Here is a 19,315-nt window from a genome sequence, read left to right on the forward strand (position 1 = left end):
ATGCCAGTCATAAATATCGGCTTCACCTGGATCATAGTTTACAACTACTTGGTATCAAGGAATTCTGGGGAACAAACACCCCTCCCAGCTGGCATTAAAAGCAGTTATTAAGAAGAGCATCAGGTTGTGGTCCTTTCATTCGCACAGGGCAATATTGTCAAAAAGGCAACACGCCTGGGCAGTGATCACTAGTTTTAAACCAGGAGTTGCACCCCCTTATTTATCAAGCACGTTTACACTTTATCTGAAACGAAAGTTCCTGGCCCTAAGGAGAGGTGAATGTCCTTTTTTAAAAAACCTCCCAGAATGGCGGCGCCTAGATAATCATACCCAATGTAGGTTGTGCGGCTACCACACTGAAGGAATGGAACATATAGTTTGCTTATGCCCCGCAATGCTTACTGTTAGATGATTTTTACTGCGAGAAGAATGGATTCAGCTCTGAGTCCGATGATGACGCCAAGCCATAATAGCAGCCTTCAACCCGGACAACACGAAGTTGAATATCGGGCTAACAAAATTTGTCATCAAGGCGTTAAAACTGTTGGAAGTCATCGGTGCTGCTAACTACTCCCCACTACCGCAGCGCAATATCCCTTCTTTGGATACAGTAATACTCTGTCGACCACTAATAAACTGTTGACCAGACCTTGGCCTCTGAGTCGAACATTAACTGCCGAGAAGTTCTGCAGAGTTTTAAGTAAAATGTTAATTGTAACTTCTGTAGTTTTTTTTAATGTTTTGTCTAAGAATATGCTGCAAGCGTTTTTATGTTGTAAGGGTTTTAATTACCCAACAATAAAGATCTTAAATCAATAAAAAAAAAAAAAATCCCACAACGCAGGCACCCTTGCACTGTGGTGCAAGGGTGCCTGCATTAGCGCTAGGCAGCTAAATTTAGCGCCAGCAGAGGAAGAAACGCAGGGCTGCACCTTATTTTCAATACGGTGCAGCCCTGCATTTCTATAGTGATAGAGCGCAGCGTTAGCCTTCTTGGCTTAACTCCGCACTCCGCCGCTTAAGTTATAAATATGCCCCTTAGTTTGTAACAGTTTTGCTTTGCTGATATCAAACAATGGTGTAAAAAATGTTAAGACAACATCAGGCATTCTTGTTGACTCCCATGATTTGTGGAGCTCTGGGGCATAACGAAATTTGTCATTAGGTCCAAAATCTAAATCTTTCATGAATTTTCTCAAAATAGTTCCTGCTGATTTTACTGCGTACCCAACACCTATATTTTGACACCAAAATGAAGTATATAAGTCTCACGGTTCCTGAAAGATTACATTATCACTGCAACACATCCGCCATTTTTTAAAATGCCGTTCAGAAAAATTCGGCCCAGATTAGCAATGTCTAGCCAAGCTAAATGACTTCTCTAATAATAAATAAACACAAATCAAAAATGAAAATCTCTGAACAATTATTGTTTTGCAGAGGTATATCACGGGGCCAGGACAATAGCAGATATGTGTTAAATGTGTTGTTTACTAATGATTCGTGTTGGTAAATGCGACATAGTAATTAGCTCTATCCTGTTAAAGATTTTTGTAGTCTCGTATACGTATGGATTGGTGTGCCAAAAGACATTGGGGCATATTATCAACGGGCAGCGATAATTATTGCTGACCGTAGATAGCGATAGAAATATTATCGCCGGTTATCGCTGAATATTATCACCATGATAACGCTATATTTACAACGCATAGCGCTATGGCGATAATATTTCAGCGATAGCGTTGTTTTCAATGGAACATCGCTGGTTTCCAGCAATGTTCCATTGAAAACAGCGATAACATTGCTGATAGGACCCTGTGGTCCTATCAGCATAATCCATCTCCCATTACAAGTATGCCTTAGTCAGGAATTTAACAGACGTTAAATTCCTGAGTTAAGGCTGAGGTAGCGCGATTTTTTTTTATCGCTGCACCTACTTGTTAATATCGCGAAGCTGCCGTCACGATATTAACATGTGTTGTTTTCACAGGCACGCCTTCTGTGCATCTCATGAGTGAGGCGAGGCTGTGAAAAAATGGGCTCTACATCAAGGAAATACGCGCTAGCGTGTCCTTGATGATATTGCGATATAATTATCTCCGCTAATATGCCCCATTGTCCTTTCTTATTTTTCTAGGTGGTTTGTGGTCAGTCATCCTGTTTATGCAGATTGTCTTCTAGACAGCAAGTGCAGTCCAGCATATAGTTATGTTAGAATTTTGAATTTAATCATGGTGCAAAAGCATAGAAAGATCTGGAAATTCAATGTGATTTACAGTATTGCAGCAGCCAGAGAATAGGGCAGACTAAATGTGCCCACCAACACATTTCATGTCATATTAGATGCTTGTGTAGCACTCAAACCTTCCTTGGGCTACTTCAAACTGCTAATGGGAAAAAAGAAGAAATGTTAAAGAAGAAAAAGAACAATGGAAGGAATTTAATGGAAAGGGAAAATGGGATCACAATGTTATGTCATTGCTAGCTCTTTGTGTAGTACTTGCAATATGATGAAGCATTTCAAAGCACTAAACTTTAAGAGAAGAAAGAAATAGGGGACATGAGAGCGAGGGGCTCTGACAGTAATGATAGGAGAGTAAGTCACAGGTGACAGAAATCTGAGTCAAGCAACACATATACAGTGAGTGAAAAGTGAAAAAGACAATTTGTGGGGATAAAGTAGCAGACAACGTCCTTCAAAAAAGGAAAGTTGGCAAGTGTGCCAAGCACAAAGAGTGTCTGCTTTCTGAGAGCATTGTTTATCTGTCACAAGCTCTTACACAACATGCAGATGTGGCTATTCGTGCTTCATCACTAACACATAGAGCAGCCCTGGCCTATCCGACAACTGCCATTATCCTCCGTATACCAGCCTCTCAGTCTGACATGCAGCCATACTGAAGTAAGAGAGATCTAGCAGATTCAGTTGGATCATGTGATTCTGTAGAACACACATTTCTTATAGAAACATTTCAGGATGGAGGACCCAACTCCAGGCTGCATTGCCTAACCATGGACTCTGGGGGGTCATAGTCGCTTTTCAAACCAGTAACTCTCTAAAATATTATATGCTCTTTTCCTCTAGAAATTGCTGCAAAAACAATTGTTTTTGGTCAATGCCATAATGAAATGGCGCTTGACAATGCACTATTCAATCACATTTGAAGGAAAATGTCTTGAGGGTAGACCCCCCTCCACACACTCCGCTTGACGGCATTGTTTGTTTGCTGTTCTTGCTCATGCAGGCCTTACACCCCATCACAGCCAAAGCTTACCAGCTGCCACTTGCTACATCATAAGGTGACATGGAGAATAATTGTCAGAGTGGGGGTTGCGAGGCCTTGCCTCAATCCACTGCGGATTGCACTGTAACCTCTCTTTGTTGTCCACTGTGGTTCTGACTGTATGTTAACAGTGAGCTCTGTGGATTTGTCTGGTTAATATATTGTGGTTTCATTAACATGGAAGTTTGGTATGAATTGTAAGTTGTGAGGATTTAGTCTGAGTTCTTGCCTTTGCTCTTCTGTGGTGTGCAGTTTGTAGTTTGATTACAGTAGCAGATCCCGTGCCTGTTCTTGTTTACTCATTGTTTGAAAGAAAGCCAGGTTTTCTGTATCTTTTGTGTTCCTTTTCCTTGCATACATTACCCAGTGCATTTAAGGTAGAGCCCAACCTGAATAAAGAAATCACTACATCTCACAGGTGTGGCTCCTGACTCATCTTAATGAAGGCCCTTCGGATAAATCCTATGACAATCTAGCTTGTTTTTAACAAACAGACACTCTCCGGGGAAAACCATAAATGTACTGTACCTATCATTCCAGTGGTGTAGCCTTGCTGTTGCAGGATCTTGGCAAAAGTTGTTTCATTTGTGGGGAGGCCTCCTGATGCACCAAGCCAAAAAAGAACACGGTAGGCACTGTCAGAATTCATACCTAAATCACAGAACATGGGAAGACATTACTGCTATGTTAGCAAATGTTTACAAACTTCTTAAAGCTTTTAAAGCTCAGTGACAGACAAAATCAATACTTAAAAGTACACCACAAGTAAAATGCCAAACATGTTTCAGCCAATAGCCTTCTGGGGTAAGTAGTCCTCACAGCTGCCAGGACAGTGTTTGATTACAGCCAGTGAACAAGGGCTTGGAGCCCGAAACATGTTTGGCATTTTACTTGTGGTGGGGACTATGTGCTGTGTCTGCTGCCCACATTAAAGGATGCTTCCATGCTCAACTGTGTTGGCGTTTCCATGCAGAGCGTAACAGGGTGAAACTTGGATTTTGGAATTTGATTGCGGCGTGCTCCGCCGCGGAGACACCCACCCGCAAATAAAAGCGGACCTGCGTGCCTTTAGTCATCTGCACGCACAGGAGTTGGACATGCCTAATTTTGTGGGGGTAATGAAGTCAGCAGAGTATTTGACGCTTTTCCTGCCACAGGACCCACTTGGGTTTTAAAATTTGTATGACTATGTCTCGGCTGGCTTCCACTATGGTTATTGAAGGACTACTTACCCCAGAAGGCTATTGGCTGAAAGAAGTCCCATTTGGGCGGGCACAGCTGCCGGGATTGGCGTTTCCATGCCGAGCGCAACAGGGTGAAACCTGGATTTTGGAATATATATATATATATATATATATATATATATATATATATATATATATATATATATATATATAATATATATATATATATATATATTATCTACTGGCCAGTAGATAGTTATAGTTAGGACCGTGTTACCATAGGAAATCCGCAACATTCTATTTGGAATAACTTTGGCGCCAGTTGACGAATCCTCGCAAAATTTTCAAAATAGGTCAGGCGCTCCGCTCCGCTCCTACCCTAAAAGTCTCTGGGGGATTCGTCAAGCGGGGGCCGAGAAAAAAGGGGGGTCCCAAAACCCGTTTTCCCCATGCATTTTTCCATAGGGACCTTTAGTCCAAGGTACAGCCCGAACGGCTGAACAGAATTATTTGAAATTTGGCAAAGAGAAAGTCCTCAGATCAGGGATGTGCCTTTTGAATATCTGGAGTCAATCTGTTCAGTAGTTCCTGAGAAAATTGCAGTTAAAAGTACATACATATCTATAGCCGCGCACCGTACACGTACCGTACGCGTACCGTACGCGCACGCTGCCGTGCACGAGCGTAATTCTGATTGGTGGTTACATGACAGTAAACATTCCAGTCGATCGAAATCAGGAAGTGGCGGCCGCCATTTTGTGTGTCTAGCAAAGAAAAACAAAGGTGAAGAACGTGAAAAGGGGGCAAGGTAGAGAGTTGCAGACACCCTAGCCTTTGTCAGGGGGTCCAAGAAGGACCCAGAAGTGTGAAAATACATTTTTTTTTTTTTTAATTGCGGGGTATGCGTACTGTGCGCGTACGGTACGCGTACGGCGGTAAAAAAATAAATCAAAAAAATAGATTTAAAAATCAAAATTAAGTGTTTAGATGTTAGGTGGCTCTAAAAAGAGCTGTTGTGTTTATGAAGTGTTTTTTTGGTACCTACAAGTAAGTACCGATGCAGAGTCTAAAGTTCAAGAGGAAGACTCTGTTCCCTTCATCACTGAAATGTTCACCGTCACCTCTATAAATGTCTTGCATGTTGTAACGCAAGTTGTTGTGGTATATAGAACCCATACCATAGTCTCTGAGGAAAGCAGAAACAGACTTATTGACATGCTTTCTTGCTTTGTCAATCTGCGGACAAAATTGGTTGGACCAGTTCCACTTTTGCCTTTGGCATATATTAGAATATACAAAGGCAGTTTGTGGAAAAAGTGACATCAATTGCACAAAGGTGTCCTTAACAAGCATTTCCAGACCTACACCAGTTAAAGTGCCTAGGTCATTTCCACCACAGTGCACAATAATAGGGTTAGGCTGTGGGAGATGTAGAAAGGTTTTCACCAAAGGCATTAATTGGTGCCACTTTAACCCTCTCTGACCAATCCATTTAATGTCTACATTTGGCAAAGCAAGGTCTTTCACAATACCTCTTTTTTCTGCAAACTTTTCACTCCAGAAGACATAGCTATGACCTACAATCCACACTGTGAACATCTTTCAAGGAGATCTGGATGCACTCAGAAGGTGTCTTTCAGTAGAATGGCAATATGAAAAGAAAGATAATTGTAAAATGGAGGCTAACATACTTAAAAAAAAAAACTGATTGGCTGATTCAAACCATTTTACAGTTAAAACTAGGCTGTATGTTTAGATTTTTACAAGCATGTTTTGTATTGGTTCAGAAAAATGTGTACCCACAGAACATTACTTTGGATTTGCTGTTAGGTTTGAAAAGTCAAGTACTCTTGCTCTAAGGATTAGAAACATTGTGTGCTGAACTTATGACCTCTCTGCTCACACCAGTGTTCCATGACCTGTTGCTATGGTAGCAGGTAGACGTCATGTTGGGGGAAGGGATCATTTGGAAAGGGTTGAAATTTCCAACCAATAGAAATGTGTGTTTCCATTTGAAAAAAATGTGGGAAGCACTGTGATTTGGAGTTAACATGTATTTGTGTGAAAAAAGAGAGGGAAACATTGCCATTAACTGGTTCTGGTGAGAGGAGAGAGGTGTACAGCTCAGAGATTGTTTCTGTGATAATCTGCTGTTTGAGTGCCACATTTCTTTCTGAACTAACTACTTTTAAAGGTGAGTTATGAATTTGAGAGGGGATGCATGTGGTGCATTTTGATATAAATAATAGAAATGTGATTCTTCTTTTAAAGTTGTGTTTCACATTTTGTGTTTTTGGGAGATATTTAACTGTCTTGAACTTGTAAGATATTATTGAGTATGTCTTCACCATAAGTTAAGGTGTACTGGTATCACCCAGGAATACTGTTTTCTGCCTAGAATCACACCATGAGACAGTGTGCACACAGGAATTGTTATCAGTGATTTAATTCGTGTTGCTCTTGCTCTGTTAGCCTTGCACTCGCAGGAAAGGGGCAGTTTGTTTTCTTGAACTGTGATGGTGAGCATTCAGCAGAAATCACTTTCTCACAAATGAGAGGCAAATGCTAACACATTTGAAATTAACATGGAACATTTTCCTTCCACTTTTAAAGTTGTGTTTTATATTTTATGATAAGGAAGATATTTAAGTGCCTTGAACTTGTAAGATATTATGGAGTATGTCTTCTCTAGAAGTTAAGGTGTACTGGTATCACCCAGGAATACTGTTTTCTGCCTAGAATCACACCATGAGTCTGTGTGCACAAACAAATTGTTGTCAGAGATTTAATTTGTGTTGATCTGGTTCTGTAAGAATGGCATTCGTAGGAAAGGGGCAGCTTGTTGTTTAGAACTGTGATGGTTTGTATTCAGCATAAAAAAGCTGTTTGGGCATGTGCTCTTTTCTATTTCTGAAAAATATAATTAAAATGTGTCAGACTGTTAGAGTAATTATCACTTGCACTACCACAGTAGTAAGTGTGCTTTCAAATTGCAAATCAAATTTTGTTTTCTGCCTAGAATCACACCATGAGTCTGTGCGCACACAGGAATTGTTGTCAGAGATTCAATTCGTGGTACTCTGGTTCTTTTAGAATTGCATTCGTAGGAAAGGGGAAGCTTGTTTTCTTGAACTGTGATGGCTAGCATTCAGCCCAAATTAATATGTCACAAATGAGAGGGCAATGCTAACACATTTGAAATCAACATGGTAGATTTTCCTTCCACTCCTGCAATGGGTCATGTAGTTTGTATATGTTCAAAAGTCCTATTAACCCTTACCACACATGTAGTGTTACATACATGTCTCCAGTGTTTATGCAGTTGTGCAAGCGTCCATGTAGATCTCTCTTGCACCTGACAGTAGACAGTCTCCAGAAGCACACTCTTAGCAGAGAGCAAGCTGTTTCTCATGTGCAGTCATGCTTACTATTCAGCACTGTGTGGTGTTTCAGATAGCAGTGAGTAACGCTAATACATTGAACATCACCAAGGCTTATTTCCTTTGCTAGAGTGTAGTACGTCATTCAGGTTGCACATATTCATGGTCTCAAAAAGCTGTTTGGGCATGTGCTCTTTTCTATTTCTGAAAACTATAATGAAAATGTGTCAGACTGTTAGAGTAATTATCACTTGCTCTACCACAGTAGTAAGTGTGCTTTCAAATTGCAAATCAAATTTCGTTTTCTGCCTAGAATCACACCATGAGTCTGTGCGCACACAGGATTTGTTGTCAGAGATTCAATTTGTGTTACTCTGGTTCTTTTAGAATTGCATTCGTAGGAAAGGGGAAGCTTGTTTTCTTGAACTGTGATGGCTAGCATTCAGCCCAAATTAATATGTCACAAATGAGAGGGCAATGCTAACACATTTGAAATCAACATGGTAGATTTTCCTTCCACTCCTGCAATGGGTCATGTAGTTTGTACATGTTCAAAAGTCCTATTAACCCTTACCACACATGTAGTGTTACATACATGTCTCCAGTGTTTATGCAGTTGTGCAAGCGTCTATGCAGATCTCTTTTGCACCTGACAGTAGACAGTCTCCAGAAACACACTCTTAGCAGAGAGCAAGCTGTTTCTCATGTACAGTCATGCTTACTATTCAGCGCAGTGTGGTGTTTCAGATAGCAGTGAGTAACGCTAATACATTGAACATCACCAAGGCTCATTTCCTTTGCTAGAGTGTAGTACGTCATTCAGGTTGCACATGTTCATGGTCTCAAAAAGCTGTTTGGGCATGTGCTCTTTTCTATTTCTGAAAACTATAATGAAAATGTGTCAGACTGTTAGAGTAATTATCACTTTCTCTACCACAGTAGTAAGTGTGCTTTCAAATTGCAAATCAAATTTAGTTTTCTGCCTAGAATCACACCATGAGTCTGTGCGCACACAGGTTTTGTTGTCAGAGATTCAATTTGTGTTACTCTGGTTCTTTTAGAATTGCATTTGTAGGAAAGGGGAAGCTTGTTTTCTTGAACTGTGATGGCTAGCATTCAGCCCAAATTAATATGTCACAAATGAGAGGGCAATGCTAACACATTTGAAATCAACATGGTAGATTTTCCTTCCACTCCTGTAATGGGTCATGTAGTTTGTACATGTTCAAAAGTCCTATTAACCCTTACCACACATGTAGTGTTACATACATGTCTCCAGTGTTTATGCAGTTGTGCAAGCGTCCATGCAGATCTCTTTTGCACCTGACAGTAGACAGTCTCCAGAAGCACACTCTTAGCAGAGAGCAAGCTGTTTCTCATGTACAGTCATGCTTACTATTCAGCGCTGTGTGGTGTTTCAGATAGCAGTGAGTAACGCTAATACATTGAACATCACCAAGGCTCATTTCCTTTGCTAGAGTGTAGTATGTCATTCAGGTTGCACATGTTCATGGTCTCAAAAAGCTGTTTGGGCATGTGCTCTTTTCTATTTCTGAAAAATATAATGAAAATGTGTCAGACTGTTAGAGTAATTATCACTTGCTCTACCACAGTAGTAAGTGTGCTTTCAAATTGCAAATAAAATGTCGTTTTCTGCCTAGAATCACACCATGAGTCTGTGCGCACACAGGAATTGTTGTCAGAGATTTAATTCGTGTTACTCTCGTTCTTTTAGAATTGCATTCGTAGGAAAGGGGAAGCTTTAATTCGTGTTGGTTTTATTGTGTTTTTCACTTGTAGGAAAGGGGTAGATAGTATTATAAGATTTGAAAAGCTCAAACAAAATATAGTAATAAATTTAAATTACATAAAGGTATTTTTTTTTTAGTTTCTTTCAGGTATTGCTGACCAACAGTGAAATAAATTAAAGATGCCTATAAAATCAAGAAAGAGAAAAGAACAGAAAAAACATTTAGATTTGAAGACAACTGGAGGACCCAAATTAGTTGAAGATCCTCATGTTGGAAAAAAGAAAAAGTCTTCTGGTAAGCAAACTAAGGATATTTTAAAAAATATCTTCAAAAAAAGAACACATTTGAAAAATGTCCCCACTGCAAATAGTGTTTCAAGTAGAAAACAACAGGACAAAAGTGAGAAATTACAAAATGCTAATATACAATTAGAAGCAATAAAGATTGACTTAAAAAGAAAAACAGCATTTAAAGACAAATGTTTCAGAGAAGAGTGATGTCCAATTTGCTAAAGGATGTGAAAAAATATAAGAAGAAAGCTAAATTTTATAAGCGAAAGAAAGATACTGAATCAATTTAGATTTGAAAAGAAAACTATTCATTTTAATTTTGAACAGGATCCGTACATTAGATAAAATGGTCAATGTAATGAAGTCACAAAGCAAAACGAAAAGAGTAGTGAAAAGAAATAACTTTTGTAAAGTGTTTTTAGGAGAATGGATGCATAGTTCAAGTACTGAACCATTTTTTAATGAAGAGAGTTATCTTCAAAGTAATAGTTTGCTGTATGCTGTTGACACCAGAGGTCGTGATTATGAAGTGAAAGATGGTTGTATAATGGAAAAGGAGAAAATGGTTCCAAGAAATGAGGAAGAAGTGATAGCTGATGAGGTTATGGGGAGACGTCCTAAAGCCCCAGTGTACACTTGGAATTGTAGTAGTATTTGTACTGTACGACAAGAATCTATTGATAAATTACGTGATTTTCTAAGAGAATATAGTCAAAAAAAGTGTTAAACAGAAGATTAAGGCGCTTCAAAGACTAGATCCATGTAGAGTGAGAGAGAATACTGGTTTGCAAGGACATTCTCTGGCTTGTCTTTCTAGGAAAGTTTGCCAAAGTGTTTTTCACCATTTTAGGATGCTGGCAGTTCATCATACAGAAATGAGAAAGTTTGTGAGAAGATTGTATTTTGCTAAAAGTCCAGCACAAAAGTTAAATGAGTTGAATAGGGCTCTGTTCCGTGGATCTGTATCAGATGTACAGAAGGTTACTGATGAAATTCAGTTTTGTTACTTTGGTCCGGAACAAGAAAGTGCAGGTAATGACACAGTTATTGAAGAAAATGTGGAAGAAAATGTAGAACCCACTGTTAGTAAAAATGTTAAAGATCAAATGACAAAATTTACTATCATCTCTAATGAAAGACCAAATATTACTTGTATTTGTTGCCGGAGAAGCCATTACAAAATTCAAACAAGAAATGTTGATCTGTATAAAAAAAGTGAAAATGAAGATAATTATAAGTGGAAGGATTTTGCAACATATATATTTCTGGAAAATAGTTTTGATTTGGGTGAAGATCAGCGTATTTGTAAATACTGTTATAACAAGTTAGAAGAAAATAGAATGCCAGCCAGAGCTGTACATAATAATTTAGAATTGGTTGATATTCCTGCAGAACTTTGTGATTTAAATACGTATGAGTCTATACTCATTCAATGTGTCCATCCGTTTCAGACCATAGTGCGTATGGAGCCAAAAACAGGTTAATTACCTCCTTCAGATTTACAAAGAGGTTTAAAAGGAAGAGTTGTCTATTTGCCATTGGATTTGAAAAAAAATATGGAAACAATTGATGCAGATAGATTGGAAACTGAACCATTAGTTATTCTGGTTAATGGAGTACCAACAAAGAATAAGAAAATTTGGCAGGAGCTGGTAGATGTACGAAAAGTACAAAGAGCAAATTTATATTTGAAAAGAAATAATAAATGGTATGAAACAATTTATATGGATGAAGATGAAGAAGTTTTACTACCAGACTCAGGAATACCAGCTGGGCAAATTGAAAAAGTGGATAAGTCAAAAGAAGAAGCAATTTATGAACATTTCAGCATACATCCTCTTCATTCAAAAGAAGTTATGGCAAACACTATTGATCTGTTTCAGATGAAAAAAGCAAAAGGAACTCCCGTGAGTGTATGGGAGGAGAGCTTGGAAGCTCGATGTTTTCCCCAGCTGTTTCCTACAGGAAAAGGTGGACGATATGATGAACGCCCAGTACATATTCCTGCTTCTGAGTATCGGACTACAAGATTATATGCAGAAGATCCAAGATTTCGTCAAAGTATTCCTTATTTGTTCCATCTTTTATTTGAAAGTGACTTGTCAGCACTATCTTATGCAGTAAATCACATTTTGAAAACTGGAGTACATCTACATAATGTGTCTGTAAAGGATTTTATGAACAAAGTGCAACAGCGAGATGATCATTTGGAATCTCAATTGATTAATCTAATGGCTTGTCAGCGTGGGACAAATGAATATTGGTACCGACGCCATGGAGAATTAAAATGTATGTTACGGAATTTAGGAACTCCTATATGGTTTCTCGCCCTAAGCTGTACTGAGTACGCTTGGGATGATCTTCTGGATTTTCTTCGAGAGGTAAATTCAAATATTGAAAACATCCAATACAAGACAGCAGGAGAATTGTGCTCATTGGATCCGGTTAATGTTTGCAGACATTTCAATCATAGATTTGAGGCTATGACGTCCTTCATCTGCAATAAAAAAAATCCACCTCTTGGAGAAGTTGTGGATTTCTTTTGGAGAAAAGAGTACCAAGCAAGAGGTGCTCCTCATATTCATATGCTGTTGTGGATCAAGGATGCCCCAAAATTTGGAACAGATTTTGATGATGCAGTTTTAAGTTTCATCGAAGAATATGCAACATGTGCTATACCTAAAAGCACAGAAGAGAAAAAATTAAAAGAGCAAGTTTTACGTTTCCAAAGTCATCGGTGTGGAAAATACTGTCGACGAAAGTATAAGAGTAAAGAAATATTCTACACAAAATGTCAATTTGGATTTCCACAACCTGTTCTTTCAAAAGGAAGAGTCAACAGTTTTATGTCAGCTGTGCGACATACTATTACAAGAAAATCTCCCAAAAATACGTAAAACCTAAGAAGAAAAGAAGAGTCAAAATATATAAATGACTACAACCCAGTCATTTTATCCATGTGGAATGCTAACATGGATATACACTATGTTGCTGACAATTCTATTGCTGTTGCTCGGTATGTCACATCTTACACCACTAAATCTGAGAAAACGGAATTGAAGGAAATGTGGGAAGAGATTTCTCACAAGAAGACTGTCAGTAAGAAGCTATACAGTTTCAGTTTAAAGATGTTATCGCATCGAGAAATTGGATCCTACGACTGCTCAGATAGGTTATCATCTGCAAGTCTGTACTCGAAATCCAGAAGAATAATTTGGGTAAGTTTAGGCCTTGCAGCAATGCGAAATCGGGTACTGAAATCTGTTGCAGAAATTGAATATTTGGCCGAGAACGACCCGGAAAGTACAGATATTTTGAAAACAAACATGTTGGACACGTATTACCCAAAAATAAGTTGTCATCCTGAGAACATGTGTCTCTATGAAGTGCTGCAAAACTACATTTTTTCACGGAAAGCCACAGAAGACATCAAAAATGGAAAATATAAAGTAATTGGTGAGGAAGGATGTTTGGTGAAGCAAGCAAAAGGAAGTTTGATTAATCATAGGAAGCTGAGTTGCGACACTACTGACAAAAAGGAATTTTACTACTTGGCACTTTTACAGCTGTTTAAACCATGGCGTACAGAGGACAAACTACTTGGAGAATTTGAAAGCTATGAGGATTCATTCAATGCATGTAAAGATACGATTGCATGCAGTACTTTCATAAATTATGTGCAAATGTTAAATGAAGAAATTGAACAGGAAGCAACAATTGCAGCTGAAGTAGCTAGAGACAGTTCTCAAGACAGTCAAAGTTCTGAAACGCTCAGTCAGGATCCCCTAGGACAAGCAATTGTAGAAAATGAAGCTGCAATAGCCATGAATGAAGTTGAAACAGCTATGAATCAAGCTCAAGAAGATTTAATAGACTTACCAAATTTGGAACAACAACTGAATGAAGAACAACAACAAATTTATGAAGAAGTCAGAAAAAAAATTGATCACGGATTACTACATGAAAATAAAGAGTGCACGTGCACATCATTTGAACCAATCAGGATGTATGTGAGTGGACAAGCTGGAACTGGAAAAAGTTTCTTAATTAAAGTCATCCGAAGCTACCTACAGCAAAAAACAGATTCAACTTTGTCTTGTGTTGTTACTGCTCCAACTGAGTTAGCAGCATATAACATAAAAGGAATTACCTTACATCGCTTGCTAATGTTACCAGTGGAGCATGAGAACAAAATAGAATATCACAAGCTAACAGGAGAAGCATGCTTCGAAGTTTCAAGAGTGTTGAAGAAGATGCAAGTTCTCATTATTGATGAGGTAAGCATGGTATCAAACTTAATGCTTGCCTTTGTGCATTTAAGAATGCAGCAAATTCTAAAGAGAGACTATGACGTGCTATTTGGAGGAAAACATGTTATAGTTTTTGGGGATCTTCTGCAGCTCACTCCAGTTAAAGGACAACCAGTGTTTAATACTGTGACACATGAAGACACGAAGAAGTCATTAGGAAGTATTGGTAATGCGAATATTTGGTAATTCTTTGAGTACAAAGAACTCACTACCAATATGAGGCAAGCAAACAATGAAGATTATGCAAGTATTCTGAAAGATATCAGAATTGGACTACTCACAGAAGTTGGCAGAGAAGCATTACAGAGTCGGTTGCTACATAATTTATTTCCAAGTGAAGAAATAGTTGCAGAGAAAATATACCAGAACATTGCAGAAAAAAATACTGTAATCTGCTTAATGCCAACACTACGTGAATGCTCGATATTCAATGAGGAACTTTTGAAATTGGAAAAGGAAGAGATTAAGAAAATGGAAGCAGTGGACAAAATTCAGCATGAAGGAATTACTATTACATTAACAGGAAAATTGAAAAATAAATTGGATTCTCTAGAGAAGAACATTTCGAAAACAGCTGGATTAGAAAAAATCTTTATGTTTGTATGAACTGTCGAGTATTTTTAAGAAGAAATTTGGATGTAGAAAAAGGTTTAGTGAATGGAGCTATGGGTAAAGTTGTGGGTTTTGTGAAATACCAGAAGAAAGATGGGATTGAATTTTTAAAAATAAAATTTGATCAGATTGAAGAGGTTAAAGACATTAGTCGTTGTTCAGTCCGTTTTTTGCTTGTAAAAGACTTATATGTACGTAGGAAGAAGTTTCCGTTTTCTCTAGCATATGCTGTAACTATTCACAAATCTCAAGGATTAACTGTAGATAGTGCTTTTGTAAACATTGGTTCTACTGTGTTCAAAGAATGTATGGCATATGTTCCTTTGTCACGAGTGAAAACATTATCTGTTTTATTCATGATAGACTTTGATGACTCAAAAGTTAGTGCTGATGCAAATTGTGTAAAGGAGTATAATAGATTAAGAAGAACCTATGCTCCTCATTTAGGTCAGTATCCTGTGTTTGAAAAACGTGTTGTTTCTCGGAAAAGGAGAATTGAGAATATCTGTAATGAGGATGTACAGAAGAGAAAACAAAAGGAGAGTGATGTGATTGCAAGCAAAAAGAAAAAGGACAGTGTTCAAGAGGTTGTTGGTTTTCATTTTGAAAATAGCTCTGGTGTCAACTGCTACGCTAATGTAGTGCTGAATGTTGTATTTTATCATGAAAGTTTGCAAGAGCAGATAATACTTAATCATGTAAAAAGATTTTGTTCTCTGCTGAGTTTTCTTTTTGAGAAGCTGAGTATTGATAAAACTAAAATAGAAAGTGCTTCTGATGTTAGAAAACTTTTAGATGTATGTTCAGGATGTACACAGTTTACTCAAAATGTCCAGCAAGATGCACAGGAATTCTTGATGTATATCCTTATGGTACTGGAAGAAGAAGGGGTAAAAATAGAAAATATGTTTGGTCTCTCTTATTATTGGGAACATAGTTGTGAAAACTGTTTGAACACATGCAGCTCTACTGTTGATTCTGAAGGGTTCATATATTTAACATTACCAGAGAGTAAATCAGTGACTTTTAGTAAATTAGTTAAAGATGCCAATCACAACATGGAATGTTCTCAATGTAAATCAGACATGTTTTCAACGTTATTTTTAAAGAAATATGGACAGTATGTAACTTTAATGATGCAACGTTGTAGAGCTGATGGTTCAAAATAGGACACTTTAATAAAGAAGTTTACAGGACATCAATTATCAACATGTGGAAAAACTTTTGTTGCAGTTGCAATAATTTTTCATGATGGACATTCTATAACTTCTGGTCATTACACAGTTTATCTTAAATGTGAAAAAGGCTGGACACTGTGGAATGATTCTCAATTGATTTTCAAGCAACGTTTGCCTGCAGAATTACCAAATTCCTATTTAATTTTTCTGAAACCAAAATTTTAGAATCAAATTGCAACATCTGAACAAATCATTTTTGCGACTTTATTGGATTACCATTGGATATCTCATCAAAAAAGAATTTAAAAATTACCATTTGGCCTCATGGAAAGGTAAAAATTTCTCTTGTGGACTTCTTTGACAGATATTATTTTGGTGTATGTGCTTAAGTAACAAGATTTACAGACGATATTTATTGCAAATATTTATTGTTTTTAGATGATGTTTTTATTAAATATGTAACATTTCTATAAAGGTATGTTTTACTGAGAAGAGATTCAGGGCTGTTTTTAAACAATCTTTCAGATTGTTAATTTTTTTGCCCGCTGTTAAGTGATGAATGCAATTGGTTTCACGATTTACAGTGAAATTCAATATATTCTGAAAACAGCAAAAAAAGGGCAAAAAATTGTTTTTTTAAATAAGAAAATATGTGTACTGTATTCTAAAATGTATTGTTAAATATTAATACTTTTTTTCTTTTTTTACAGATTGAGAAAGAAAATTTAGGGAAATTAATACTTTTTTCTAGCAATTAAAAAAAAACATTTATTGATAATTAAGTTATTTTGTTGGTCAGGTAAGTTTGAAATATCTGTATTTATCACACATTTACTTTCATACTCCCTTTTTTCACTTCTCCTCACTCTGCTTTTCTCATTTCCCTTGTGGTCCCTCAAGTACATTGGAGGGTGAAATAAAGATTTTTTTTTTTAAAAATGGGTGCGCGTACCGTTGGAAAAAAGTGATTAAATAAATTAAAAAAAATTGTGAGGTAGGGTGGCTCTTAAATGAGCCGTTGTGTTAATACAGAGACAGAGGAAGGAAAGAATGGCAATATTATAAGGTACCGCACTTGTGCTGCTCAATCTTATTGTCTATTAGAGGAATACTAGACTCCCCAAAAGCAATAAGAGAGTAACAAGTATTGCACCTTATATGTACTCTCTGAAACTGAGGGTAAATGTCCAGAGGAGCAGAAGAGGGTGACGCTCTTACTGCAGAGGAAGTGCTCGGCTGAGCTGCCGAAGATGTATCGGCTGAGCAGCTGCGGATGTGCTCGGCTGAGCTGCTGAAGGGGTTGCTGCAGTAGCTCGTGCAAAAGTCTTGGGATGTACATCCCTAATGTGTCTAAACATAGTGAAAATTCCAAAAGAATACTTCTTCTTTGGATTTCCTCTAGACAAGACACGCACACAAAGTCTGCAGGTGACTAATGGAGCATTGACTTTTTTCTGCCCCTCTGGAAATGTAAAATATTGCCAGACAAAAGAATCCTTCTGTTTCCTCTTTCTCTGTCTGATAATTCTGTCCTGCTCACTCACAGAAGAGGACTGCTGCTCTGCCAGTGTATCCCAAAGACACTTCAGCTCCTTCTCCTAGGGAATCACAAGCAGTAATGAGGGGAATGGGTGTGGTGTTGGAAGTTTCTGGAAATGAAAGTAGTTTAAACCAATGAAAAGTGTTGTTTCTGGATCCAATGACCTACCGTGCGCGCTCCGTACGCTTACCGTACGCGCACAGTAAAAGTACGCATGCACGTACGTACAACGTGCGCACGCGCACATGTGCATTAGAGGCACGCGCGCACGCGCGTACGGCGGTTCCGCGTAAGGTGCATGCGCGCATGCGCGTAGGGAGCAAGCGTATAAGCGTCGCATATGAAGTACGGATGCGTACGTAAATCTTGTACGCTTGCGCACACGGAGCATAGATATTACGTACACGCACCGTACTTATAGCGTACCATGCGCGTACCGTAAGAATACCGTACGCGCACGGTAAAAAATCCTAAAAAAAAAAAAGTATAAATGTTTGTAGAGGATATTAACTATGTTATTCAACTATATCTAAACATTTATTTAAAAAAGGTGAACCATTCCATATTGCAGGATACAGTAAATCAATGATTATATACATAGGTAGCATATTGTTTAAAAAAGAATTCTCAAAAGAAAAACAAAAAAAATGGATTTAAAAAACCTTGCAAATTATTTTTTAAAAACATAGGTTTCACACACGTTATAGTCAGGAATTAGCATTTAAAAAACCTTGCAAATTCACTGAAAAAACCATAGGTTTCACACACGTTATAGTTAGGAATTAGCATTTAAAAAACCTTGCAAATTCACAGAAAAAACCATAGGTTTCACACACGTTATAGTTAGGAATTAGCATTTAAAAAACCTTGCAAATTCACTGAAAAAAACAGAGGTTTCACACATGTTATAGTAAGCTGGACATTTCACTCGTACAAAACCATTGAAATTCCCCCATTATAGTTAGATCAGCTAACTATAACTTGCGCGCCCGCAATCCACTGCTGATGACGTCACATATTACATCACTCATGACATGGTCAGTGACATCACTCATGACATCACTGATGACATCTCAAATGACATCACTGATGACGTCATCCATATGATAAATTACCACATCTTCTCACACCCTAATATAACCTTTGATACACCGACTCAAAATTGAAGAGTTCCATTCTCAAAACCATACATACTGCAATACCAATAACCACATACCCACTTATTAACTCTTAGGTCTACATACACCTCCACTCACTCACCTGTACAGTCACTCATACTTACAGTCACTCCATACAAAACTGTCATATGCATTTATACACTTATATAGATACTCACACACTAAGAAGCATCCATAAAGCTACTCTCACACCTACTCAGTCATGCAAATAATCACACTCCCATTTACTCACCTATGCGGTTATACACACTCAAGTTCACTTACTCATAAAAATAGTATCACATTCTTACACTCTTATAGAATCATTGATACAAGCACACACTCATCCATACAGTCACTCTCACAATCACACACTATCACATTTACCCACTTATATAGTCTTACACGCATATATACTGCCTTTCATATATGTAGTTAGACACAAATGTACCACTGTGATATGCATTCAATCCCTAACACACCCATACATACACTCACTCAACCATACAGTCCATCACAGATGCACTCTTAAAACCATGCACCCATAGAATCACCCACTCACACATCTATGCATAGAGTCACACACACCCTACCCACACAAACACTCAGCAACCCATACAGATACTGAG

At 37.8% G+C, this 19,315-nt stretch overlaps 1 protein-coding gene across 2 annotated transcripts in view; it reads right to left on the reverse strand.

The window, feature by feature from the left end:
• LOC146804999 (arylsulfatase H-like) overlaps window positions 1-19,315 on the reverse strand; it is a 641,615-nt gene that overhangs the window by 313,519 nt on the left and 308,781 nt on the right. For both annotated transcript variants that reach the window (XM_085622143.1, XM_085622144.1), the window contains one exon: window positions 3,813-3,935. In XM_085622143.1, coding sequence (XP_085478269.1) covers window positions 3,813-3,935 — 123 coding nt within the window. The remainder of the gene's footprint in view (window positions 1-3,812; window positions 3,936-19,315) is intronic.

This window comes from Triturus cristatus, chromosome 8 (assembly GCF_964204655.1).
Source record: "Triturus cristatus chromosome 8, aTriCri1.1, whole genome shotgun sequence".
Lineage (NCBI taxonomy): Eukaryota > Metazoa > Chordata > Amphibia > Caudata > Salamandridae > Triturus > Triturus cristatus.